The following is a 28,000-nucleotide window of genomic DNA, read 5'->3' on the forward strand; positions in this document are numbered from 1 at the left end:
TGCTGACAGAACCACAAAACTCTGTGGTCAGTTCTCAGTGAGGTGAGCACTGTTCTTTTGCCACTAACTGCAAAATCCATGCTTTTATTTATTTATATGTGACAGCAGGATAAAATTTATCTGATTCAAGAATATGGGATTGATTCTCATCAACCTGAAATTTTAAGAGTAAATTAGTGATGGTGTCTTTTAATATTCTCCAGCCTTGGTTTTCCTTTATTATACAGATCGTCATCAAACAGGCCATTTTTAAAGCTCATTGTTACATTTTTATCATCTTCGGTAATATTTAGCTTTTCAGCTATCTGAGATAAAAATTATTACTTTGTTAGGAAAAGTAAGGACAGAATCATTCCAGATTTGCACTAAGTGCAGTAGTGGGCGAGGAAAACAACGTTTTACCTGCCAGCCGCATTGGTTCCTCTAAACTGTGTGTCTCTGCGCTAGTCGAGGGTGTGGGTGAGCGCTATGACGGGTCTTCAGGGAGGGTTTCAGTGGATTCCTCTTCTGAGTTTCTCTCATGGACTCTCTTGGCTGTTTCTCAGATGTGCTTGTGAAAACAAGGAGAGATAATTAGTGCATGGCAGTGGCCTGTGAAACAGGACACATCACTCACAGCATGGTTATCTGATGGATGTTGCACTGCTGGATCCTTATTTGGTCGAGCACCGCTTCTCAATCTATATCATTCCAAACCTATGCACTCAAGGGAATGTGCCATTTCAATGGTGGGCGGGCTCTCATTCACCCACCACGCCATCACCTCGCCACTTCATCACACTGGGTGCCACATGTGCAGCCACGCGCACACCTCTCGGTACTTCCAGCCCAGGATTGTCACATGGAAGACAGGATGGCCCCAAAAGGCAAAAAGATTGCAGCCGCCCTGGTTTAGTGACATGTCCCTTGAGCTGTGGAGGCCCGCCGTGATGTCCTCTACCCCTGCTCTGGCCACAGGAGGAGCAGGGAATCACCAATCTGGCTTGGGAGGCAGTGGCAACAGTGGTCAGCACCAATGCCCTGCAAAAGAGGCAAGCCACCCAGTGCAGAGAAAGGATGAATGATCTCCTCTGTTCCGTCAGGTTAAGTCACCATTCTCAATGCTCTCCTCATTATTCTCAACTCTCACACTCACAAACCTATCACACATCTACAGGGCTGTTACTCACTGCTAGTGCAAGGGACATCACCATTCATTCTCTCTCACACACCTTCATTGTCCTCATCCCGCCCATGGGATCACTCACCACCCACACATGCCAGGCATGCTTATGGTCTGGCAGGTGTCCCGCTTACACAGTCTACATCTCTATTCATGCAGGACAAGCTGGCACAAAACAAGAGGGAAAGATCGCAGACTGGTGGAGGAATGCCTGAAATCAAGGCCCTCACGGGCTTCGAAAATAGAGCCATTCAGCTGACCAACAAGGACCTGGACCGTTCCTGCACTGATGGTGAGGTCGGCAGTGCTCTACCAAGTGAGGATCCAGCAGTGCAACATCCATCAGCCAATCATGCAGTGAGTGATGTGTCCTGTTTCACAGGCCACTGCCATGTACTAATTATCTCTCCTTGCTTCCCAAGGCACATCAGTGCAACAGCCGGTGGAGCATCAGTCAAGAGAGTCCACGAGGGAAGCTCAGAAGAGGAATCCACTGAAACCCTCCCTGAAGACTTGTCACAGCGCTTACGCACACCCTTCACCAGCACAGAGACATGCACCTCAGTGGGACCGAGCTTTAGAGTAGCCTCGGGATCACAAACGGTGAACACATTGTATTTTCTGACCACAGCAGACGGCTACAGGGACTTCCCAGGTGTGCGGCACTCGGAGGACTGCTGGAGGCCAGAAATTTGCTGAGTCCGGTTCAGATGATGAGCCTCTGGACTCGATCATGCCAAGGTTGCTGGACCTGCAAAGGCAAGCTCAGGAATATCAAGAAGGAATGTCTGCTGCACTCCTTAGATTACAAAGCATGATGGAGGAGTCTGTCTGCCTTTACTCTCAGGTGTTAGTGCCGACATGCCAATGCACTGAGGTCAACACTGGTAGGATGGCGGCCACCATGGGGACCTTGGTCCAGGATCTCACTCCTGTACTGCCTTGCGGGCTGTACTCCATTGCTGATGCTATAGTTGGCTTTCAACAGTGTGTATGCAAAAGGGGTGCGGGGCAGCTCGATCTCACTCCAGCTACCCCTTCTCAAGGAGTCAGCCAGGGGCCCTCAGGTACCCATAGGGAGGAGGATCAGCAGGTATACCTCCTGGGGTCATTCATCCGGGTGACCCCAAGAGTATCCGGCCCATTCGTATCCCCCTCTTCCTGTAACCTAAGCATCTCCAGCTCCACAGGCCGAGGAGACTGCCACTGCCATACAGCAGGACCCCAAAAGCAGGCCTCGGCCCCCCAGAGGACACCCGCCAAATCATCACAGACAAGGGCGTTGCAGTCAGCAGGCTGCCTCCACCTCCGGTGTGGATGTCCGGAGTGCACCAAGACACAGTGGCAGGGTTAGGAAAGTTAAGAAATGTAATTGCACAGCCTGGGCACGGATGTTAATAACATGCACATTATGTTCACTATCGTAAATAAGCTCCCAAGAATGTCTCCCTGCCTCTGGCTCCTTGTTCTGATGAGTAGTGTTTGTGTCACTCAGATGTGAAGAAACCTTTCTGCACAAGATAAAGGCAGGTGCCTCAGTCTAGGGCCTCTTCCCTGTGCTTTGTGCAGCCTTCACACCTATGTGATGATCTGGCCTCTTACTCCCTGCATGGGACCTCGTCGGTGCTTGTTATTGCTGCCAGAATGTCGTGGGCAGGCGTCAGAGTTCTGACATTCTCTCTGTGTGCTCTGAGCACCTTGAAGTGGGGCTGGCCCATCTCTTCAACATCTGTGACCAGTGACATTGTGCTCGAGAAGGGGTCAGGCGCTGAAGGCAGACAAAGGATCAGGTGCTTTTGATGTTTCATGGCTGTGTCTTCATGATATGACCCTGATCATAGAGCACAAGCGAGCTGCCCTTGGACAGACAGGAGTCAGACATTCTCAGAGGCTTTGTGATGATCTGTGGAGTGTCCTCACTGCATGTCGTTATCATCCTCCTGCAATCGAATGACTATTAGGGCCTCCGCTCTGTCTCCATGACAGGAGCTTTATCACAGGTTGTGTGCACCGATGTAAGCCAGACTGGAGTCAAACACTCACAGATGCAATGTGAGGATCTATGGTGTCTCCTCACTGCATGTCATCATCATCCTCCACAAATCTAGCTGCATTGAGGACCTCCCAAGCACACCTGCCTAGTCTGGCCAGTGCAAGGGCCCCATTGCCATCATCGTCACCTTCAAGGACCCCCTCGCCCTCATCACCATCAATGTCCTCCTCATCGGAGGAGACCTCCAGCTCCTCCATCTCCCCCTCAGCCAGCTTCTCCCCCCATTGGCGCAGCAGGCAACGACATGTGTGATACCCTCTGTGTACTATATTGCAGGTCTGCTCCACCAAGTTGTGAGTTGCAGCACGACCTTGTTATACCTTTGCTCTGCTGCAGTCTGAGTCTGCCACACAGGTGACATCAGCCACATCCTCTGTGGGCAGCCCTTGTCCCCAGGAGCCAAACCTGCAGCCTCTGTGGACCCTGCAAGGGTCAGAGACCTGTGACCGACTGAGAATGTAGGAGTTGTGAACACTCCTTGGAAACCGTGCACAGACCTGCAGATTGCGCTTGTGGTGATCGCACACCAGCTGCACATTCAGCAAATGGAAGCCCCTGTGGCTGGCATAGTTGACTGCTTATTGCAACAGAGATCTGAGCACAATATGATCGCACCCTGTACCTGTGGGAACACCGAAATCTGGGCAATTCCAATCGCTGTTGCATCCCGGCTCTCTTGGTCCCAGGCGAAATGCACAAAGTTGTGTGCCCTTGCAAAGATGGCATTTTGTGACCTCATGGATGTATTTGTCAGTGGAGTCTTGTGATGTCCCACAGAGGTCACCTTGGAATCCTGAAAGGAGCCAATAGCGTAAAAATTGAGTGCCGTGGTCACTTTCATGGTCATTGGCAGTGAATGCCCTCCATGTACATATGCAGTAGTTGGCAGATGCTACCGACCAGTTCCCTTGGCATGCGCAGTCTTCGGTGAAACTGATTGTCGGTTATCTGCAGGAATGAAAGGCGGCATCTATAGACCCTGGGTCTAACTAAGCGCCAACCAACGACAGCTTGCTGTGGCTCTGCAGCAGCGTGTGTCGGAGCACCAGCCTCCCCTTCTTCCTGAGGATGTTTCTTCTCCACCTGCGCAGCCAGGCACCTCCATCGCTCTCTTTTCCATTGTCTCTGCTCTCTATGCCATGAGGCATACAATGGGTTCTCCAGGCTCCATGTTCCTGATGTACTCATCCTGCAGGGTGAAAGAGAGAGATGCATTGGTTAGCTTGGGTTTTTAAGAGCCTCTCTTGGTTAACTCTGAAGGCCTCTTAATGCATTCTGGAGAGTGCTAGCTGATGGCCAGAGATTAGTGCACCGCATGGCTGCCCAAAACCACAACCATCTCTGCCCCATTCCACCTGACCAATTGACAGCAACTTTGCCCACTGACTTGCATACTGTGCTCTCAACTCAGTGCAGGCAATCCCTTAACCCGCACTGCAAGGCTGCACTGTTAGCTTGAACCATGGGGGAGACTCGTCCAAACTGGGGTGATGACATTGCAAGGGGCTGTGAGCGCCTTCACCACCCACTGCTCCACAACCAGCTTTAGGAAGGAGATTGTACAACATGCCCAGTCGTCCAACTGTTCTGCAGTCCACTAAAATGCTCATTAGTTTGCAGTCTGTGCCCAAGGGGTGAAAAGCTCTGGAACACTTGGTGGCATTTTCATACCTCTGCATTGCTTGAGTGGGCAGATAAACTAGAGGCCCGACTCCATGTATGTCATATGGCTGCCTCTGAACTGTCTAAGCTGCAGAGGAACGGTCACTTTATACAAGGTTTTCCTATTAAGTGGCTTCCTTCCAACTCCCTACCCAATCCCCACATGCTTTGCTCTACCTTTGGCCACTGGGCAGCCTTTGTCCTGCCCCCTCACCCCCAAACGCATTTCAACTGCAGGGCAGCCTTTGCCCCCCCACCCCCAAGTTGGCTCAACCTTGAAGTCCAACAGGCAACCCAGGCGAGCACTGTGTAACGTTACTGTGCAGTCACCTCTGAGCAGCCCGCCAAGTGCACGCCTTATACATGCTGTTGTGAAACACCATGCAATCATGCCGACATGGGCAGACGATCCAGTGCAGGGGGATGATTCCGGTGAGCTGGCCTTATAATGATATGCAGATGTATTACAACGATGGCCCCGATGTCCGATGGCGTGAAACGCAGGTCACCATCGACCGTCTGAGCGGACGATCGCAAACTGGTTTTACGACGTCGTGAAACTGGTTAATGGCCTTCTCACCATGTTGTCCACTCATGTCACCAAACACACCCAATGCCAGTGGGCACGGAAAATTCCACCCCTAAGTATTTTTTTTAACTTTCTGTAATTGTTTAGAGCAATTTAAGCTGTTCTTCCTCAAGAAGTGCCACATTTCTATAACTTTGTGCCAAACTCCATTTAAAACTAATGTACCGCCTATCTGTTGATCAAGCTGAAATTCTTCATTAACCGTTAATGCAGATAATTATCATAATTTCACTTAATCTTCCTCTAATCATTACTTATTGAGTTAAAAATTAAACAAAGCAGCCAAGAGTCACTTAGGGTACAATCGGGCGCAGATTATCCTCAGAATTGTGCTCATTTTGCAAAGCAAATCTTTTGCTCAGATCAAGTTTCTGCACAAACCTATTGCCTAATGGAGCATAGTTTTAGAATATAATTCAAAAAAATCGTATTAAGATATTCCTTGATATATTTAAAAGTGGCTTTTCAGAAGCAATACGCATGGAATTTCTCATCCACCACCCGTCAGTAAATGAAAACAACTTTTAAAAAATGAACAATTTGTTTGTCACATTGGTGTGCAGCAGTCAGTTTTTAGTAAACAAAAAAAAGTCAGCGATTTTAAAAGTTAAATACAATGCCCCTGTGCTCTAACAAATCTTAAAATTAAGAGACAAAAATAGAAAAAGCTGGAAAAACTCAGCAGGCCTAACCGCATCTGTGGAGAGAAAGACAGAGTTAACGTTTCGAGTTCGTATGACTCTTCTTCGAAGTTTTTCCAGCTTTTTCTGTTTTTGTTTCAGATTTCCAGCATCCACATTATTTTGCTTTTATCTTAAAATTAAAAGCCTCTTCCAAGGCCCGCAAGCAGCCACAAGCAGCAGAAGGGTACCATGGTGATTATTTGGTTTGGGAGTGTGACCAGTGTTGTGGGCAGCCTCCCTTTCAGTGTGATTTTTTTTTAAACTAGCCTTGTGCAAACTCAATTTGCTGGATCTAATTTGTGAAATTCTTCAATCTTTTAGTTATTGATTTCAGTTGATTTTGGGAAATCTAGTGAAACCTCCAAACCATTATCTGTGGAGGAAGTGGGTATTATGTGCAGTTTTTCTGTTCCCTTTTTGATGTTATATACTTTCCCCCTTAGTTTTTCATCCCTTCCTTCCTTCTTCAAGGAACAATATATTATTACCTAATCCTTGAGAGCTGGCAGTCAGATGGGGAATTCAAATTAGGATGATTAACACTGTACATTCAAACTCAAACTCTTTCAATGGGTGCACAACATAATAAACAGGATTGACAGACCAGCAAGTTTTTCTTGAATCATAAATAAAAACAGAAAATGCTGGAAAAACTCACCAGCTCTGGCATCACCTGTGAGGGGGAAACAGAGTTGATGTTTCAAGTTCGTATGACTCTTCAAAGCTGAAGAGAGGCAGAAATGTGATGGATTTTATACTGTTTGAGAGGTTGGAGCAAAATAGAAGGTCAGGGATAGGTAGGAGCTAAGGAGTAATTTGACAAAGATGTCATAGACACAGGGCAAAGGGAGTGTTAATTGTAGTGTTAAAAACTAAGGCAGGTGCTGATAGTGGCATAAAGGTAAGATAGCAGAATGTGTAAATCGCAGAACAAGGGTTAGCGACCTGTGAAAGCAAAACAAAAAATAAAAATAAAAACGTATTGAAAAGGGGGTGAAGATGGAGGAAAGAGTTCATAGTCTGAAGTTGTCGAACTCACTGTTAAGTCCAGAAGGCTGTAAAGTACTTCATCGAAAGATGAGTGCTGTTCCTCCAGTTTGCATTGGGCTTCACTGGAACATTGCCTCAGGCCAAAGCCAGACATGTGGACATGAGAGCAAGATGGTGTGTTGAACTGACAAGCGACAAGCCTGGGTTGTGCTGGTGGACTGAGCTAAGATGTTCTGCAAAGCAGTCACCCGGTCTGCATTTAGTCCTCCCAATGCAGAGGAGACCACATTGGGAGCAGCGAATACAGTAGGCTAAAGAGTCATACGGACTAGGAGCTTTAACTGTTTCTCTCTTCACAGATGCTGCCAGACCTGCTGAGATTTTCCAGAATTTTCTGTTTTTATTTCAGATTTCCAGCATCCGCAGTATTTTGCGTTTATCTTAAAGTTTTTCTTGAACCTTGTTTCTCTTTGTCCATCATGTGTTTGTCTTTGTTAGTTCAGAATTAAGTTGTCTGTACAGGCAAATGAAGAACTGTCTTTATCTAAACCCTTTCACATCCCCAGGGCGTGCCTAAGAATTTAGCAACCACTTCACAGAATCACTGAATTTTAACAGCACAGAAGGAGGCCATTCGGCTCCTCATTTAGACATCATTTAAAAAGGGAGGCAGAGAGAAAACAGGGAATTATAGAGCAGTCAGCCTGACGTCGGTAGTTGGCCAAATTCTAGAGTCTATTATAAAAGATTTAATAGCTGAGCACGTAGAAAACAGTGACAGAATCAGACAGAGTCAGCATGCATTTATGAAAGAGAAATCATGCTTGACAAATCTACTGGAACTTTTTGAGGATGTAACTAGTAGAGTTGATGAGGGGGAGCCAGTGGATGTGGTTTATTTGGACTTTCAGAAGGCTTTCGACAAAGTCCCACATAAGAGATTAGCGTGTAAAATTAAAGCGCTTTCTGAATGGCAGGCAGTGACTAATGGGGTACCGCAACGATCAGTGCTGGGACCCCAGTTATTCACAATATATATGAATGATTTAGATGTGGGAATTAAATGTAGTATCTCCAAATTGGCAGATGACACAAAGCTGGGTGGGAGGGTGAGCTGTGAGGAAGATGCAGAGATGCTTCAGTGTGATTTGGACAAGCTGAGTGAGTGGGCAAATGCATGGCAGATGCAGTATAATGTGGATAAATGTGAGGTTGTCCACTTTGGTAGCAAAAACAGGAAGGCAGATTATTATCTGAATGGCTATAAATTGAGAGAGGGGAATGTGCAATGAGACCTGGGTGTCCTGGAACACCAGTCACTGAAGGTAATCATGCAGGTGCAGCAGGCGGTAAAGAAGACAAATGGTATGTTAGCCTTCATAGCCAGAGGATTCGAGTACAGGAACAGGGATGTCTTGCTGAAATTGTACAGAGCCTTGGTGAGACCACACCTGGAATATTGTGTGCAGTTTTGGTCTCCTTATCTGAGGAAGGATGTTCTTGCTATAGAGGGAGTGCAGCGAAGGTTTACCCTACTGATTCTTGGGATGGCGGGACTGACGTAGGAGGAGAGATTGAATCGATTAGGATTATATTCGCTGGAGTTCAGAAGAATGAGGGGGGATCTCATAGAAACCTATAAAATTCTAACAGGACTAGACAGGGTAGATGCAGGAAGGATGCTCCCGATGGTGGGGGAATCCAGAACCAGGGGCCACAGTCTGAGGATACGGGGTAGACCATTCAGGACCGAGATGAGGAGAAATTTCTTCACCCAGAGAGTGGTGAGCCTGTGGAATTCATTACCACAGAAAGTAGTTGAGGCCAAAACATTGTATGCTTTCAAGAAGGAGTTAGATATAGCTCTTGGATCAAAAGGGATCAAAGAGTATGGGGAGAAAGCGGGAGCAGGCTATTGAGTTGGATGATCATAATGAATGGCAGAGCAGGTTCAAAGTGCAGAATGGCCTACTCCTGCTCCTAGTTTCTATGTTTCTATGTCTGCACCAGCTCTCCAATGAGCATTATGACCTAGTGCCATTTCCCTGACTTTCCCCGTACCTTTGCGCAGTGTTTCTATTTGAATAATCATCTAATGCCCTCACTTAATTATTTTGTTCAAGTTTACTGATTGGTAGATAGTGGAGATAATTTAGAGAACAGGCGGGAAGCCGTTCAACCTAAGCAGCCTTAAATCCAAAACCAAAATCCCCCCAACTTCAGTAATTAAGCTTCAATATACAGATAATGCTTGTGTGTCTGCTCACTTAGAAACTGAGCTCCAGGTCCTTATCAATGACTCATCTGAAACATAAGAAAATGGGCTTTTCACTGTGTATCCATAAAGCTAAGGTCCTCTTCCAACCAGCTCCATTGCACAACGCATCGCCCCCATTGATTAAGATAACAGCACGAAGCTGAAAAAATGTGGACCATTTCCCATATCTTGGGAGCTTTCTCTCAATGAAGGCAGACATTAGAGGTAATGATGAATTTCATCTCCTGTGTGCCAGCTGAGCCTTCAACTGACTAAGGAAAAGTATATTTAAGGACCAGGACCTCAAACCTGCAACTAAGGACATGGTTTGCAGGGCAGCAATAATTATCACACTCCTGTATGCTTCGGAGACTTTGGCAAGCAAGCACCTCAAAGCACTGGAGAAGTACCACCAGCGGTACCTTCACAAAATTCTCCAGATCCAGTCGCAAGAATGGCAGTCCAACAGGAACATCCTCTTCCAAGGCAACAGGCGCTAATCACTCAAAACCAGCTCCGCTGGGTAGGACGTCATTTGTATGCCTAACACTAGACTCCTGAAGCAACTACTCTACTCTGAACACGATCCCAGCAAGAGACTCTCAGCAGCACAGCAGAAACGCTTTAGGGATGTCCTCAAAGCATCCCTGAAGAGGCCAAACACCCCCACCGATTTATGGGAGTCCCTGGTTTGTGACTGATCAAAATGGAGAAGGCTCATTTGGGAAAGCACCAAATGCATTAAGAGACTTTGTCCGGAAAAAACACCAGCGAAATCAAAGCATTGGAGAAAGTGCACAAACCTCCACACAACTCATCTACCTGACTCTTCAAGCACCACCTGCACCTCATGTGGCAGAGTCTGCAGATCGCACATTGAACTTATCAGCCATCTCAGAACCCATTGAACCCGAGCGGAAGCAAGTCATCCTCAATTTCAAGGGATTGCCTAAGAGAACAACAAATGCTTTTTGAAGTTTAGTGATTGTTGTCAACAAATTTGCAAACAGCAAGGCTTCGCAAACAGTAGCTAAATGGCCAGATAATCTTTTTGTCTGTTTTCGTATAGAATTAAATATTGATCAGATCATTCCACACTCTGTTCTGTGACCCTTTTAGGTTCAAATCTACATTGACCACTCTTCAAGAGTTCTGTTTCTAATTGCTTCTGTACTCTACAGATTCTAAGGTGCGGTGGGGGGAGGTGTGGATCTTTTCATTTTCTGCTAGCTTCTCTCACCCTTTGTTGAAGTTATTAGCAGCTTGCTTGAGTTCAGTGGTCGACTTTTTAAAATTCATTCATGGGATGTGAGCATCACTGGCAAGGCCAGTATATATTGCCTATCCCTACTGCCCTTGAGAAGGTGAAGGTGGAACCACCTTCTTGAACCACTGCAATCCATGCGGTGGAGGTACACCCACAGTGCTGTTATGGAGGGAGTTCCAGGATTTTGACCTGGCGACAGTGAGAAATGGTGAGATAGTTCCAAGTCAGGATGGTATATGGCTTGGAAGGGAACATGCAGATTGGTGGTGTTCCCATGCACCATTGTTCTCTAGGTGATTGAGGTTGTAGGTTTGTAAGGTACTGCTTGGTGATTTGCTACTGTGCATCTCATAGATGATACACACGCTCTCACTGCGCACCAATGGTGAAGGGAGTGAATGTTCAAAGTGGTGGGTGAGGAACTGATCCTTTGTCCTGGATAATATTAAGCTTCTTGAGTGGTGTTGGAGCCACACTTCGCCAGGCAAGTGAGAGTATTCCATCACAGTCCTGACTTGTGCCTTGCAGGTGGTGGACAGACGTTGGGGAGTCAGGAGGTAAGTTACTCGCCATGGAATCCCAGCCTCTGACCTGCTCTTGTACCTACATACTTATATGGTTGGTCCAGTTAAGTTTCTGTTCAATAGTGATCCCCAGGGTGTTAATAATGGGAATTCAGTGATGGTAATGCTGTTGAATGTCAAGGGGGAATGGTTAGATTCTCTCTTGCTGGAGATGGTCATGCCTGGCTCTTGTATTGAACAAATGTTATTTGCCACTTAACAGCCCAAACCTGAATCTCGTTCAGTTCTTGTTGCATGTGGACACAAACTGTTTCAGTATCTGAGGAGTTGTGAATGGTACTGACTGTTGTGCAATCAGCAAACATCCTCACTTCTGACATTTTGGAGGCAAGGTCATCAGTTACTCTGGTGAATGTGGGAAGGCTATTTGATTGGAGGAGCATTACAATTGAATCCATTGTTTTCCTTTCCTTTCCTGCTTGACTTCTACACATGGGCACTTCTAGCAGTCTTTGTTAGAAAGTGATCATGAGAGGTTGTTGTAGCTGATGTTCCTGTCCTTAACTGAGGAGTATTGATGCAGTTGTTCTGGGCCTGTTGAAGCCTCACAGCTGAAATCAGCTAACTCAGCAGAGAATGAGGACTGAACCTGGGACCTTTGTCATTTGTATGCCTCAGGCATTCATTGACTAAGTTCATTGTAAAATTATGGGAGCTGTTTCAAGGGCATTTAAGAAATTATGTTATTTTTATTTTTAATAAAATAAATCCAAAGTCAGTGACAACGTAAGACCTTTTCATTTTTGAGAAAAAACAAACCGAGGACTCTTGTGGTTAGGGAAAACTGCTTGTTAGCAAAAACTTGCTCCTGTTTCCAATGATTTCCAGTGAGCATGTGCAGGAAACAGGCTCTTAACTGTATCACCGTCATATGCTTGAATGCCAATATGATTGATTGTGGGTCCCTGTTTATAAATTGTTTGGCACATGTCTGTATAATCTTGAATTGGAATGTAGCCATAGTTGAATGATGTTTACAAGTTTTGGGAGCATGCAAGGATACAGCACTTGATAAATGTACTAGAAAAATAGATTGGTGTTACATGTTGAAGGACAAGTGCTAATTCTCATGTCTCCTGTCCATATTAACCCATTGGCAAAGTACAGTGATCACAAATGTTATACAGTGGCAGTGAACATTGTTATCCATTCTTTAAAGCAATAATTGGCTTTCTGAATTAAGAGAATCAGCCACAGCTATTGCATTTGGCAGTAGTTTCTTGTGTATGTGAAAGAGGTATTGACTTTACAAATAATGAAATAAGTTTGTACCTTTATACTTGGGGAACTCCTTTGCAGATTTTTTTTAACAATCATAGGATGTTGCTGGAAAGCCCAACATTTATTGCCCATTTGTAATTGCCCCTGAGAAAGTGGTGGTGAGCCTCTTTCTTGAACCCCTGCAGTTTGTGTGATTGTAGATATTCATTTGGCTAAGTTGTGTACATTTTTTATTTGCCTAATAATTTCACATTTTTTTTGACACTTGATTATTGTTTGTAACTGATGTGGGTTCTCGGAATCCTGTGAAATTATCTTCCTCCTCTGTTGTCCCTCCCCAAATTCTCTAAATGAGCTGCTTCATTCATTCAGTTTTGTAATGTACCACAGTATTGCCGGATCTGAGTTATTTCTTGTATTTAAGATGTGATAGCCATGTCTTATATAAACATGAATAAACATGACTTTTTTTTGCCAGATGTTTGTTAGGACTTTATTTGATTATGACCCTAATGAGGATAAAGCAATTCCATGTAAAGAAGCTGGGCTTTCTTTCAAGAGGGGAGATATCCTTCAGATCGTCAGCCAGGATGATGCAACTTGGTGGCAAGCCAAACGCGAGTGTGATGCCAATCTGAGAGCAGGACTAATCCCTTCAAAGCAATTCCAAGAGAGGTAATCACTAAGTACACAGCCTTATGACAGTTACAATAATATAACAAACCTCATGAGCATACTTTGGTGCTAAAAATACACATTGGAACGAGGTATCTTAGAAGCCTTTGTTTTCTGATTATATTAATATGAAAGCAGAATGTTTGTGTAGGGTATATAAATAATAAGCTCAATGCCAAAATAGTTTGGATTTCCTCATATCTGGTTGAAGTAGTTGACAGTAAATGATACCATCAGTGGCATTCCAGTTTTGGAATAGGACAATGGAAAACAGTTTGATGTGCAACACAGAGCTGAGATTTAACAGCTTTTTGGCTCTGCAACTAAAATTTGAAAGCTTAAGGATTTGTTTTGTCTACAGTAAAATCAAATGCATTGTTTTGCTTTGCAGTGTTTTACTTGAATAATATGATGCTATAATATTTGTTCTTAAAAGTTTTTGTACTTCCATCAAACCCAGTTCCAATATTAACAGTTTTTGTAATTGGCTTCTTGCAGGAGATTTGCACTTCGAAGACCTGTAGCATTTGTTCAGCCACAAAGGAATTCCAACAGACGATCCTGTAAGTCAGTAGACTTGGTAATTATTAAAAAGGTTTTTTTTGCTCTCATACATCAGCGAAGAAACCTCAGATGTTTCCATCTCGTAAATTAACCCAGTTTATTTCTCCCCTTCAAAATCAACATACTGCAGATGTTGGAAATTTGAAATAAAAACAGAAAATGATGAAAGTTCTGAGCTGGTCAGGCAGCATCTGTGGAGAAAGAAACAGAGTTAACTGGCCATTTTTTTCACGGAGTCATGGAGACTCCACAGGTCTTTAGAAAAGGCAACAGGCCCTAAAGCCAGAAATCCCAGCCCCATTGGCAACAAATCCCATTTTCACTGTTAGAGGAAAGTCGGGGAGGCATGGCTCACATGAAAGAAACCCAATCTTAGCAGGGCCATTTGAACTCAGTACTGAATTCAAACAGAACCCTATTTTTGCTATAGCAAGGGCCTCATCCTGCAGTGTGGGAACCATGAAGTTAAAGTTATGGAGGAGATGTAAATGCATGTAAAGGGTGGATAAGGTATGTAAAACTGTTGAGCCATCAAGTTTTTTTTAACTCTTAACTCTTTAAATCTTTAAAATAAAGAAAACAGCCTGCCTGTGTCAATGAGAGTTGAATGAAATCTGTTCTAGCAATTACAAAGCTGTTTGGTGACATGACTATCATTAATGACTATCATTAATGTCTACCATTATATCATTATTAATGGTTGGCTGTGTCCTACAACCTACAATTATCTCAGCAGGGGGCTTGTAAGTTCATAATTTGATGGACAACTCAAAGAGATTATTAAAAGATTAGCTGTTTTTGATGTGGGTTTATGAATACAAATCATCTTGTTTTGATAAGGAATAAAGTATTTGCGGGGCTTTTAAAGTTTTGAATGGGCTTTCAATAATGGGAATGTTCGTTTATAATAGTAAAAGCTATAATAGATATTTATATCTATATTTCATCTCAACATGGCTCATAATGTCTGCCCATGGTTGTTACTGGGTGAGTTGTCATGGAGGGTGTAAGGACAAAGGATGGGTTGGGAAGCACGAGTTGGCATTAAGTTGACATGGTAAGCTCTAAGGGGCCATGGAGGTGATGAGGGACATGTGTTGGCGTGGATGGGGGTATGACAAGTGTGAGAGGTGTGGGCTAGAAGGCCTAACGTTTAACAAAATAATTGGGACAAAGTCCCAGACAACCAAGGCAAGCCTTTTAAACAGCCCACCTTGGCACTCAGCTGCCCTTATGGCCATCTCCGATCTGCACCTGGGGGTGACAGATCTGATTCCGTCCCCACCCACCATCATGAAATGAAAATAGTGCCTTTCAGGACACTTTCTCCCAAGGTACATGTGCCGAGCTGGAAAATTTCTCAACTCAAGCTATCTGTCTCTGGAGCAAAAACCTGGCCCAACACGTCAAGTCAAAAACCTGATGCAAGGGGTGAGATTATCCCAGATTTGCACAAAGTGCGGTAGCGGGCAGGAAAAAAGTCATTTTACCTGCTGGCCGCAATGGCGGGTGTTCATGCCGTATCATCCTATTCCCACTTCATTAATTATGCAGGCACAGAAAACGCCATCTTGCTGGTGTGAGGCCTACGATTTGGCCGTCACCCTGTTACCTCGCTGCTTCCTCACACAGGGTGCCATATTTAAACTGCAGCTGCATCCACACTTCTCAATGCTTACAGCCCAGGACTTCTCCGGTGAAGACATGGCCCCAAAAGCCAAGAAGAATGCAGCCTCCCAATTCAGTGACACACCCCAAAGGCATCCTCTGGACATGGTGGAGGCCCACCACGATGTCCTCTACCCCCGTTTTGGCCGTGGGAGGCCCATCAGTCTCACCATTCCAGCTTGGGAGGCGGTGGCTAAGGTGGTCAATGCCAGTGCACACCAGAGGTCTGCCATCCAGTGCAGAAAACAGATGAATGATCTAATTCTTGCTGCCTGGGTAAGGCAACCATCTTATCACTCTGAATTCTCACACTCACAAGGCCATCACACATTCACTGGTGTCTCACTCACTGCCAGCTCAAGGGACATCACCACTCACTCTCTCTCTCTCACACCATTACATCTCCATCTGGCCTCTTCTCTTCTAGAGACTCCTTCCTCAGCCCTCACCATCTTGAGGCAACTTGCAAAGACAACATGTGCCCTCTGGATACCCCCCTTCCCAAATACAGCCCCGCCCCTTACCTGAGGCCAGTTCTCCCCTTCCCCAAGCAAGACCTAGCCCTGCAGCCGTTAAAAAGCCACCCTGCCTTATGGCTAGTCTGGTAGGTAGAGACCTGCCCATGAGCGCCCTTAAAAGTGGGGCTGCCTGCGAAGCCCGACACTGATGACCACAAGTACTACCGGAAGCAAGGTAGGCAAACAAACCTCAAAGTCCAAACTAAGTGCAGCTCATTAGGTGCACGTTACTTGTGTACAGTTGTGAAACATGTTGGTGTGCAATCACGCCGATATGCTCAGGTGATCCAATGTGGGGGGATGATTCCAGTGAGCAAGGCTTATAATGAGATGCTAAAGTGTTGAAATTAGGTTCCTGATGTGCGGTGGCGGGAAATGCACCCTGCCATTCATGGGCGGAGTGGGTGATCGCAAACTGGTTCCAGAACAGCATGAAACCAATTTTTGGCCTTCTCAGCATATTGTCTGCTCCCCAGCCCGCCTGCCATGCGCCCAACGCCAGCAGGGTCTGAAAATCCCAGCCAACATTTTTGACCTGAAACATTAACTCTGATCACTCTCTGCAAATGTCGCCTAACTGGCTGTATATTTCCAGCAGTTCTGTTTTTATTTCTGTTCTTTCTCTCCCCACCACTACCACCCCCCTGCCCCCCATTTTTTCCCATGTCAGCCTGGAGGATATGGACTAGAGATTCTGTCTCATGCCACTGCAAGTTTTAACAGATTCAATCAGAGTGAAAATGCTTAATGTCAGGCTGAAGCGGTTCTGAGAATGTTGAAGCTTCTCAGCTGGGTCAAAGCTTTTTTAAATGGTAGACAAGATTGAGGCTCATCCAGTTGGGAGTTCCCTGCCCAACCAAGCAGAGCTTTTGGGCTGTTTCTTCATTTGCAGTTCTTAGAACAAACTTAAGTATATTCTTATCATAATTTCACATGATGATTTTTGGCGTATTCCAAATTTCCTTGTGTTTTTCATGCTGCCAGGTAGATTTTCACTGAGTTCAACTAATAGCATTTTACCAGTTTGTAAGCAGTTAGGAATTTCAGCCTTCACAGCAACGGAAATAAACTGGATTTCTTGACCATTGCTTGGGATATTCTTGCGTGACATGAAAAATTGGGCAACTTTGTGCCAAATGATGTGCTCCCTTAAGTTTTTCGTTTAAGCAGCTGGATTGCCATGTTCTGAAGTATGCATTTTCTGTGAATGAATTAAAAACAGCTCTCTGTACCTTTGGCTGCACCAGACATCTTTGGCTATTATAGCACTAGGCATGAATTGTAAACTGACATTGTAAGGTTCCCTACATCTTGGATAGCTTTAAGTATTTTTTTCATTTTGATTCAACTTTTGATTTGTGGAATTGAGACCACATGAACAGGAGGAAGTTTTTAACTGCATCCAAATGTTGTTCATTTGAACAAGATGTAACCTAGTTTAACCGGCAGGTTTTGTCTCTTAACTGGGGTACCACATTCAGTTGCATTTGAACTTGAACAGAGACAAAAGAAAGAATGCATTGTTAATGGTAGCAATTTTGAAAAGGCTAAAAGTTTAAAAATAATCTAAGCCATGTATTTGCAAGCAATTTTACATCTTGCAGTTATGAACTTAGTCTGTAGTGGCAATTTCTTGCAGACATTTCTCTTAATCATTTATCCAATTAACTTGAATGCTATAAACATACAAATAATTTAAAAGTAATAGTTTTGTTGCACCTTGTATATAAAATTGAGACCTTAGTGTAAGATAAGGGATGAGAGTTTCAGAAGTGCACACATCTCATTACAGCAGTTTAGAGCAATGTGGTGTTTACAGGAAAAATTACAGTAATTCATAAAATATAAACAATGTTTACAAGATCTAGGACATAAGAAAAAACTAGTGTCAGGATAATGGAGTAGGTTTTCTGCTTTGGGCATACTAAGGAAATGGTGCCCAAAATTAGCTTGAAATCTCACTGATTAGGTTACAGTTCAAGTTTCCAATGGAATACATTTGCAAAAGAAAAATCTTCCCTGAGCTGGTGCAATTGATAGAATTATCCACATCCTGGGCAGTTACCATTGACCAGAAACTGAACTGGACTAGCCATAAAAGTACTGTAGCTACAAGAGCAGGTCAGAGGCTAGGAATCGTGCGATGAGTAGTTCACCTCCTGACTTCCCAAGGCCAGTTCACCACGTACAAGGCACAAGAGAGGCGTGTGATGGAATACTCCCCACCTGCCTGGATGAGAATAGCTCCTGCAACACTCAAGATGCTTGAGACCATCCAGGACAAAGTAGCCCACTTGATTGATTGGTATCACATCCACAAACCCTTACTCCCTCCACTACCGACGCACAGTAGCAGCAGTGTGTATCATCTATAAGATGCACTGCAGGAATTCACCAAGGCTCTTTCAACAGCACCTTCCAAACCCACAACCACTATCACCTAGAAGGTCAAGGACAGCAGATAGATGGGAACACCGCCACCTCTAAGTTCCCCTCCAAGCCACTCACCACCCTGACTTGGAAATATATCACCATTCCTTCACTGTCACTGTCAAAATCCTGGAACTCCCTTCCTAACAGCACTGTGGGTGTACCTACACAACATGGACTGCAGCGGTTCAAGAAGGCAGCTCACCACTGCCTTCCCAAATGCATCTAGGGATGGGAAATAAATGCTGGCCCAGCCACAGAAGCCCACATCCCATGAATGAATTTTTATAAATGTTTCTTTTTCTCCCTTTCAATTAAAAATTATTCCTTGATGTACTTGAGAGTGGTAACTGAATGCAATATTATTATTACTGTTTTAAAAAAAAAAATGAATTCTTTTACAGGAGGTAGGCGTCACCGGCTAGGTCAGCATTTGTTGCCTATCTTTAATTGCTCTTGGAAAGGTAGTGGTGAGCCGCCTCCTTAAACCACTGCATTCCATGTGGTGTTGGTACACTCACAGTTGGTCACCAAAAATAATGATTTTTGGTGAGGGTTCCACCTATGTGTGTGTCAGCTGTGGCTCAGTTGCTAGCACTTTTGCCTCTGAATCACAAGGTTCTGGGTTCAAGTCCCAGACAAGGGGTTGAACATAAAAATAAAAATCAAGCCTGACACTCCAGTGCAGTACTCAGAAACCACAGCACTGTCAGAGGTGCCATATTTTGGATAAGACATTATTCCAAGGCACCATCTGCCTGCTCAGGTGGATGTAAAAGATCCCATGGCACTATTTTGAAGAACAGTAGGGAAATTATCCCTGGTGTCCTGGCCAATATTTATCCCTCAATCAACATCACAAAACAGCAGAATATCTGGCCATTATCACTTTGTTTGTGGGAGTTTGCTGAGCACATATTAGCTACTACGTTTGCAACAGTGACTGCACTTCAAAAAGTACTTCATTGGCTGTAAAGTGCTTTCAGACACCTAGTGGTCGTAAAAAGCGCTATATAAATGCACGTCTTTTTTTCTCTTGTGAGAAACCTGATATTAAAATCACAGGAAATGATTTTAAAAACTCTATACTAAATCAGTTGCTAGCTTCATGGCTATGCCATAGTCACTTTCTTAGTAGATTAAACATTTTTAATATGCAAAGATTTTAAAATGTGCCTATTACTATCTGTGCACCTAAGAGAATGAAGAATCATCCCTAACCAGCACATTCAAAGATTGCTCATGGTTGTGGACAGGTCCCAATACAGGTGGACTGAATCTTAAACCAGCATAAAACATCATGGAAAACACAGCCCTAAGTGGTTTAGGGCCCAAGACATTTGTATTTAGAATTCCTCGATCTTTTGTGCTAGTTTGACCAATATAGTAATACGGGAGAGATGGTGGCAAAATGGCATGTCACTGGATGATTAATCACAGAAGCCCCAGCTAATGCTATGGGGACGTGAGTTCAAATCCCGCCATGGGAGCTGGTGGAATTTAAATTCCATTAATGGATCAGAATATGAAGCTATTCTCAGTAACAGACCATGAAACCAGCATCGATTGTTGTAAAAACCCATCTGTTTTATTAATGTCCTTTAGGGAAGGAAATCTGCCATCCTTACCTACATGTGTCTCCAGATCCACATCAATGTGGTTGACTCTTAACTGTCCTCTGAAATGGCCTAGCAAGCCACTCAGTTGAAGGGCAATTAGGGATGGGCAGCAAATGCTGGCCTTGTCAGTGATGCCCAGATTCCATGAAAGAATAAAGGAAAAAAAAAAGCCCAGATTGTATTGATACTATTAGCATGAATGAGCGGAAACTGTCTCCCAATGTTCAGATGGGAAACTAGAGATAGTTATTGTAACACTAAACTTTAATTTTGTAGGAGAAACATTTATCCTTTTGTGTAATAAAACTAATGCCTTGAGGTTTTAAAACGATAATATCTAGTTAAAAATAGTTTGGCTGGCTCAGTAATATATATGAAGATAAAAGTGGTTGCATTCCAAAGCATATTTGAATCTCTAAGTTTATGATTTGATTTATTGCAAAAGTTGAAAATAAGCTACCTAAAGTTGTTCTTAAAATTTTTTATGGGAATTTCAAGAGTGTTTTAAAAAGAAACAATTCAGCAATCTAGAATTCCATTTAGACAGAATGTTGACCACAAATATTTTGCATGTGTAGATGGAGGTGTGTACCAAAATTAGTGTGCTTTTATCTTGCTGATAGTTATAAAAACGAAAAACCTCTTTTTCTTTCTCCCCTCCCTTTTTATTGGCTGTTCTAAGATGAGGAAACTCTTGAGAGTGGTAGGTTAATTTTTGCTGCCTATTTAAAACAACATTACAGTAATTTTAATCATTTTACTTCCAGCCATTTTAATTTTGTACTTTTGAATTCTTTTCTGCTTCTCAGAGGAATTTGAAGGTATTTGTACTTGGTTTCAGTTCTGTAGTCAAATACATTTGTCACGTAATAATTTAAAATTATATTAATATAATGCTAAACTGCTTTAGCAATTGTTACTTTTTCCCTGTGTTGAAGATATAGAACCCAAAGATTATGAAGAGTGCATATGAGATGTATTGTTTGATATTTTTGTATTCTGTAATTAACATTTTATACATTTATAGCTCAATGCATTTGACTTCTTTGCCTCTATTCATTATCTTTAACAGTTTTCAATTAGTTCTATTCTTTGTTCATTGGTTTTCTGCTGAAAAACATGCTGAAATGGAAAGTTAAAGGACAGAATAAAATGCAAATGCCATTTTGTAACATATGGCACATAATTTCACTCATTGCTCTGCCTTTAAGAGTACGAACCTCTGGCTTTGTGATTTGGATCTTAATTGATATTCCTGCAAGATAGTCTACTTTCACACATCAAATCAAATTTACAAGAATATTGTTGGTAAGAGTGCAAGAATAATACATAAGTGGATGCTGAAACATTGTCTATTTCATACCTATGACTCAATGTAGATTTTGAAGCTTTGTCAGTTGTCTCTTGCTATGATCCCAGATTTCTCCAGATGGGAAAATTTTAAAATGAGACATTGTGCCTCATCAAAAGTAAATTTGGATGCAGAGGCCAAGAGATTTGTTATATACTCAGCAGAATTGCAATGACATGTGCTTGAGCACGGGATCAGAAGCCGGTCTATCAGTGCAAGTTCTGAAAGAAAAGATAAATAATTAAGTAGATTGTGCTGGATTCAGTGTGCTCCTTCATTTTTGTGAATGAGGTTCAAGTACGTACTTGTATTGTCAATACTTATATGTTTGATGGCTTGCTGCTCATCATTAAATTTTACCTGGTTGTACTCTTGGGAGGAGAATATGATCTTACCCATCTAATTGATATAATAGCACTAAAGGAAGATGACCCTTAAAAAGGAAATAAAGTAATATCAGTGATACCTTTTGTGTATTTTTATACAATTGAATTCTTCTTAATTCAATTTTATGTTTCTGTGCCTACAAAGTTAAAGACACTTGTGTATACATATTCAGTTATGCATGTTATTACCAGCCTAAAGGATTCATGTGTCAGTGCAGCCTATGCATAGTTGTTAAATATCTTGCTGGCATTGTATTGTTCTGGAGCAGTACAGTAGAATTGTAGAAGTTTATAGCACAACAAAAGGTCACCAGCTCTTCATCAGCAGAATATAAAACTGCTCACACTTTCTCTCCATAACCCTGTATTTTCTTCAGTTTTAAACAGTCCCTGTGATACTCCCTATGATGAACTATAGCACAAAGAAGTATTATCTAACCTGTATCCTATTCTCTTATCACCTTTCATCACTGATTGCCCAGCCAGATGAAATTGGTTTTGAGGATAAATAGGGAAAAAACTTTAATTATTTAAAAAAAAACCTTTTATATTAACATACCTTCTGCTCTGGATTTAGTTTGTGTCTCGGGTTCCTTCCCATAACAATAGTTTATCATCCTGGTGAACCATCCCAGTGAATCTATGCTTTAATACACTTTCTATAATATGGCAGCTCAAAACTACTCGAAGCATTGTAACCCGTGTCTGAATTATTGCCTTCTACAGACTTATTATATCCTCTTTGCTCTTGTAACCTATGCTTTTGTTTGGAAAATGCAAAATGCTGCTGGCTTTTTATGACTTTTATCTAATTGCATTTGGATTTTCAGGAGTTGGTGTTTTTTAACCTCTAGGTTTCTCTATTTGTTTAACACTCTTTAGCATCATTTCATGTATTTTATACTCCTAAGCCTTGTTCTGCCTCCTAAAACCATGGTCTCGCATTTCTGAAAATGAGATTGCATCTGCCAACTGTTTGTTCTTTCCACTAACTTGTCCATGTCCCCCTTCTTGTTTCCCGAAGCCCCTTCTTTTGTACTATAAGCAAAATTCAATATCAGACTGGCAAGGGCATCTGCATCTAATTCAAAAACGAGTGTTGTATTGACGATAGAATTATGCATCTTCCAACCCTTTTCCAATCCCAGTTACAGCCATTTATTCTAACTCTGCCCTGTCTGACAACTAACCTTCTATCCATGATGCTACATTGCTTCTTAACCAGAAGTCTCGCAAAATGCTTATGAACCACCTTCTGAAAATCCAGGTACTTGACAGTTGTGGCATTTCCTTTCTCATGTTAAATGGTTACTTGAAAAAAGGCTGTTCAATTTGTCAGACACACCTGCTTTTAACAAATTCATGCCGGCTGTTTTGAGTGCTTACAAATTTTTCTTCGCATTGTGTATTCTAAGAATTTCCCTACGTTTTATGTCAGAATCTCAATTGCAGTTAGTTTGCTGAACAGCAGAAGATAGTCAACAATCTCCTTTACAAATCAAATTGTAACATGACAGTTTCAGTCCTTATTGCAAATGTGTTGATTTAGACTTTGGAACTAGTTACTTCTTAATCCAGACCTTGAGCATTGCTGAAAAGAGAGACATGCTGTTGAAGCTTTTGTATCAGGACAGATGCAAGAATAGCAAATTTCAAAGGAAGCAGCAATTTATACTGCATGAGAAAAGGGTGCTAATTGGTTGGCCAGTCAGCTCCAATTGGCTGAGGTGTTGCCATAGAGAATGCAGCAGTGAGCATGTTTCCCATGCTTTTGTTAACAGTTAGTATGCTAACACAATTAAAGGATGCTTAACCTGGGGAATATGTAGTTGTTCATATGTTGTGATAATTGTTTGGTAACACTTCCTAAAAGGAATATAAATAAGTCTGCATAAAATGAAGATTATTATTGAACTGAATTTTAACTCCGGTTGTGAGCATTTACATTTATGTGACTGTGACAAATGTTGTTCTGCATGTTATGTGGCAGTTCCTTTCAGAAGATCACTGGGTGTCTAAGTGATACTAAAACGTTCGTGACCAATTTACATTGATGATTAGGCAGCAGCCATGATGAATTTAAAGCAACTTTGTAAACACACTTTGGAGACAAAAATATATACTCTCTGTCCCTCCAAGCTTTGTTTCCTCTGCTTTATGCAAGGTGTACTTAGAGGCTATGAATACTTAGCAACAACCTTTGAGTGCTGACTGACATAAAAAAATTACATATTATTAATTTGTTGATGTCCTGTGACATGAATTCAAGGCTAAGTTTGTCTTTAGGTGAAATGGCATTAGAGGGTAGGTGCTAATTGTGTGTAGATGTTAATCAGTACCCATTTTAAAATATATTTTTTCTTTATTTTTATATTACTAATGACAAATTTATTTGCATTTTTAATGAAAATTGCCTATGAAAACTTGTCATGTAATGACAGCCCTGCCCCCCTCCACCCCTACTCCCAGTAGTGGTATTGTAGCATCTCTACTGGCAAGATGATGCAGTTACCTCAAGACAACTTTACATAGGTAGTTTCTGTTATAAATGTGGACATTGGAGTTTAAAGTATAAAAGGTTGACAAAAGTTTTCGCAGCACTAGAAGTTTTTAAGCAATAGAAATTTAACAAAAATAAAATTGCAGGTATAACAAAAAACCCTCTAGAAATTAGAATGACCTGGTAACTACAATGAGAGTTCATTGATAATTGTCTGGAAAACCTGGAGTCAAAATGCAGCCTAACACTCTGTTTATAGTTGTATTCCTGATAAAAGATTGTGTGTCTGTGGGGAGACAGCAAATGGGGGAATAGCAACTAAATGTTTTGACTAAAAAGATCAGTAGATCTTTTACATTGTGTTGGAATAAGCTTTAACTATGATATTTTGTTTCAATGTTGAAATCATTCATAAGTCAAAGTGGTATCTTTTTAAATAAGTATGTTTTATAAAACTAATTTTGATATTGACTTTAATTGAAGTGCTATGACATGAACCTGTTCTTTTCCTTTTCTTCCTCTTAAAAACATGTTTAACAGTTGAAAACTCAGAGCTGCAAGGCAGTGTAGTGCTTGGTTAATTGGAGGCAGCTTACCTTAATGGTTGCATTGTATCTGCAATTGGGCTGAGCCTCTTAACTGTTCTCCTTCTTTTCCTGGCCTTTGTTGATTGTGATTATATCCTTTCTCCAGAAGATGCTGAATATGGTGACCTTGTCAGTGGACTCTATATAGGTGAGCAATAGACACAGCGCATGCTAATCCTTTGTTTCTTCACTTCCTTTCTTTATTTTCATTTTTTTCTCCATAACTGTGCATAAAAATTACAGATTTGTTTTGAATCATTCTGCTATTTAGCTTGTCTGAGTGTTAAATAATCTCTTTTGTAAGTTGTAGCTAAATTTCTCGATTTGCATTTTTTCCTCCAAACATCACCAGAACATCTGAGCCCAGAAGTCAAGTGCTGCCTTTGAAAGTTCAAATTCAAGCCCATTATAGTCATGCCAGCAATGTGTTATAAGCACATGAAGTTGTACTAAACTTCTCGCTTCTTGTTACTGTAGTTGTGCAATTGATATTGATCTTTTAAATGAGAAGTTGTCAAAGAAATAAAATCAAAATCAGTGGAATTAAATGAGTCCTGAATGTCCAATTATAGTTACTCTTTGATCTCCAAGAAAGGGCAGAGAGAGAAGAACATGAGACATTGGGGTAGAAATTCATCCTGGGCATTAGTCCATTTCACACTCGGCATGATTTTCCTTTCCATTCTACTTCATTGTGTAAATAGGGCTGCCTATTTTCCTGTCAATTATTTTATGCTGCTGCCCCAGGCAAACTTTCTACTCCATTATGGGTGAGTTACCTTATTTCTTAATGACATGTAATACCATAAGCAAAAGGAAATACTGTGGATTCTGGAAATCTGAAAGCAGAAAGTGTTGGCAAACATTCAGCAGGTCAGGCAGCATCTGTGGATGGAGACACAGCCTGATCTGAGTGTTTTCCAGCATTTCCTGTTTTTATTTATAATGCCATGGAAGGGGAGGCGGTGGTGTAGTTGTATTGTTACTGGACTGGCATTCAGACACCCAGGGTAATGCTCTGGGGACCACAGTTCAAAACCCCCCCACAGCTGTGGTGGCTTTTCAATAAAAATCTGGGATAGAAAGTCTAATAATGACCATAAAACCATTGTCGATTGTTGTAAAAACTAATGTCCTTTAGGGAAGGAAATCTGTCCTTATCTGGTCTAGCTGCCGTGTGACTCCAGACCCACAGCAATGTGGTTGACTCTTAAATGCCCTCTGACCAAGGGCAGTTAGGGATGGGCAATAAATGCTGACCCAGCCAGCGACTCCCACATCCCATGAATAAATAAAATCAATAACTATGTTGGCATTCAAATATTATCATTTCCTGAAATGATGAAACTCTTAGGGATTAGCTTATTGTTCACAATCTGTATAAATTATTTGGTTGTAGGAACCAAATATGTTGATGAAACAAACTAGATGGGAATCTAATTTGTGAGGAGGATGCAAGAAGGCTTCAAGGCCACTTGGACAGGCTAAGTGAATGCGCAAGAACATGGCAGATTTAATATTATATGAATAAGTGTGAAATTATCCACTTTGGTAGAAAAAACAGAAGTATTTTTTAAATGGTGAGTGGTTAGAAAATGTTGATGTCCAACTGGACCGGGGTGTCCTAGCAGTAAAAGCTAGCATGCAGGCGCAGCAAGCAATTAGAAAGGTAAACACATCTTAGCCTTCATCACAAAGGGATTTGAGTGCAAGAGTAAAGATGTCTTGTTGCAGTCTTATAAAGCCTTGGTGAGACCACACCTGGAGTATTGTGTACAGTTTTGGTCTCCTTACCTAAGGAACCTTTAACCTTTTAAATCACAGCACTGTCTCAGTTTAGTGAACATAGATATAACTCAGGTTGCCTCATTTCATGATGAACTATGAAGAGGGCAACACCATTTTTACTCACCTTTTAAAGTTCTCCTATGTGATGACTATCGCTTTAAGATCAGTTCAACTGAGTAGGGGCCACGTGGTTTGTTCAACCATTGTGTGACTAGCGAGGGGGAATAAATTCTACGGAGGGATTTCCTAGATAAAAATGGTTGTATGAGGGGCTGGCTGGATACAAGCAGCCACGGAAACTCTCGTGTAAATAAAGTTTGTTTTATTTGACTGAGAAGCCTAACAGAGCGAGTTTCTACATCTCCTTTATTTATGTGACTTATGAAGGCTTCTAAAACATGGTGGCATCCATGAAAATTGCAGAAGTTTTGCAATTTTCCAGAATGATGTCAGCAACTTCTAAAAAGGCATGTGTGGGGTTCCCGACCACCCCATTCCTGCACTGCCGAAAATAGCCGGAAATGGAAATTGGGGTGGGACTTTCGAATCCATGCTTCGACTGCCATTTTTTTCTCCAGCCTCCATGTGGTCCCAAATTTGGACTGCAAGATCCAGCCCTGGTATTTGGATATATGTTTCACACATAGTCTAGCCGCAAGTGTCGTAAAAACACCTGTTGAACCAGTTAGGCAGTTGATTCCATTCAGTTTATACCACTAATAGAAGAAATACTATGATCTCAAGTCATTTAAAAATTAATTCCTTTTTATAGAAGTGGCCATTCTTTGTAAAGAACAGGAGAACCATGTATGGAGAATATCTATTCTTTCTGTATAAACAAATTAATTTGAGTAACATGAGTTAGAAGCTGATTTGGAAGGTAAGGTTAACAATATGTTAAATAATAGCTCCAAATTTAAAAAAAAAATCTCTGACTTGAACCTTCGATGTTTTTAAATGCAGAAGCATCACCTTATATAATATCAGTTTTGCAGGATCTTGGAGAAAATTACATCTGTACTGGCCAATGTGCATTATCTAGCTTTATTCATTAAGTAACAAACATTAGTTTTGTAGAGCTTTTTCTGCAAGATGTTATAATGTGTGCCAGGCGAACCAAATCCACAAGGGAAACTTGGTCTCAATGTCACAATGGTTTTGCAATTTGTATTTGTAATGAGAAAATGTGTGCACTGAATTTAGAAGTAATGAGTCCACCAAGATCTTTTAGAGATTTACAAAATTAAATTAAAATATTAACAAAATAAAAGTTTTCAAGCACATACGTAAGAGTACAATTACTTACCACTATAACAGAATCCTATAATTCCTAATTGATCTGACTCCCAGTTACACACCCTCTTTAAGGCAATAGTCCAAAATAGATTTTAGATTTAAAACAAAATCAGCAAGTTAACACAATACCCACTTGACAGTGGAATTCCA

General features: G+C 42.0%; 1 protein-coding gene across 8 annotated transcripts in view; it reads left to right on the forward strand.

Annotated features, from left to right (window-relative positions):
- mpp7a (membrane palmitoylated protein 7a) overlaps window positions 1–28,000 on the forward strand; it is a 519,275-nt gene that overhangs the window by 379,156 nt on the left and 112,119 nt on the right. For 5 of the 8 annotated variants that reach the window (XM_041184801.1, XM_041184809.1, XM_041184802.1 and 2 more), the window contains 5 exons: window positions 12,947–13,143; window positions 13,642–13,706; window positions 20,625–20,645; window positions 20,752–20,763; window positions 24,873–24,914. In XM_041184801.1, coding sequence (XP_041040735.1) covers window positions 12,947–13,143; window positions 13,642–13,706; window positions 20,625–20,645; window positions 20,752–20,763; window positions 24,873–24,914 — 337 coding nt within the window. The remainder of the gene's footprint in view (window positions 1–12,946; window positions 13,144–13,641; window positions 13,707–20,624; window positions 20,646–20,751; window positions 20,764–24,872; window positions 24,915–28,000) is intronic. The other 3 variants (XM_041184806.1, XM_041184807.1, XM_041184808.1) reach the window with 3 other exon arrangements.

The sequence above is a fragment of the Carcharodon carcharias genome, chromosome 3, assembly GCF_017639515.1.
Source record: "Carcharodon carcharias isolate sCarCar2 chromosome 3, sCarCar2.pri, whole genome shotgun sequence".
NCBI classification, from domain to species: Eukaryota; Metazoa; Chordata; class Chondrichthyes; order Lamniformes; family Lamnidae; genus Carcharodon; species Carcharodon carcharias.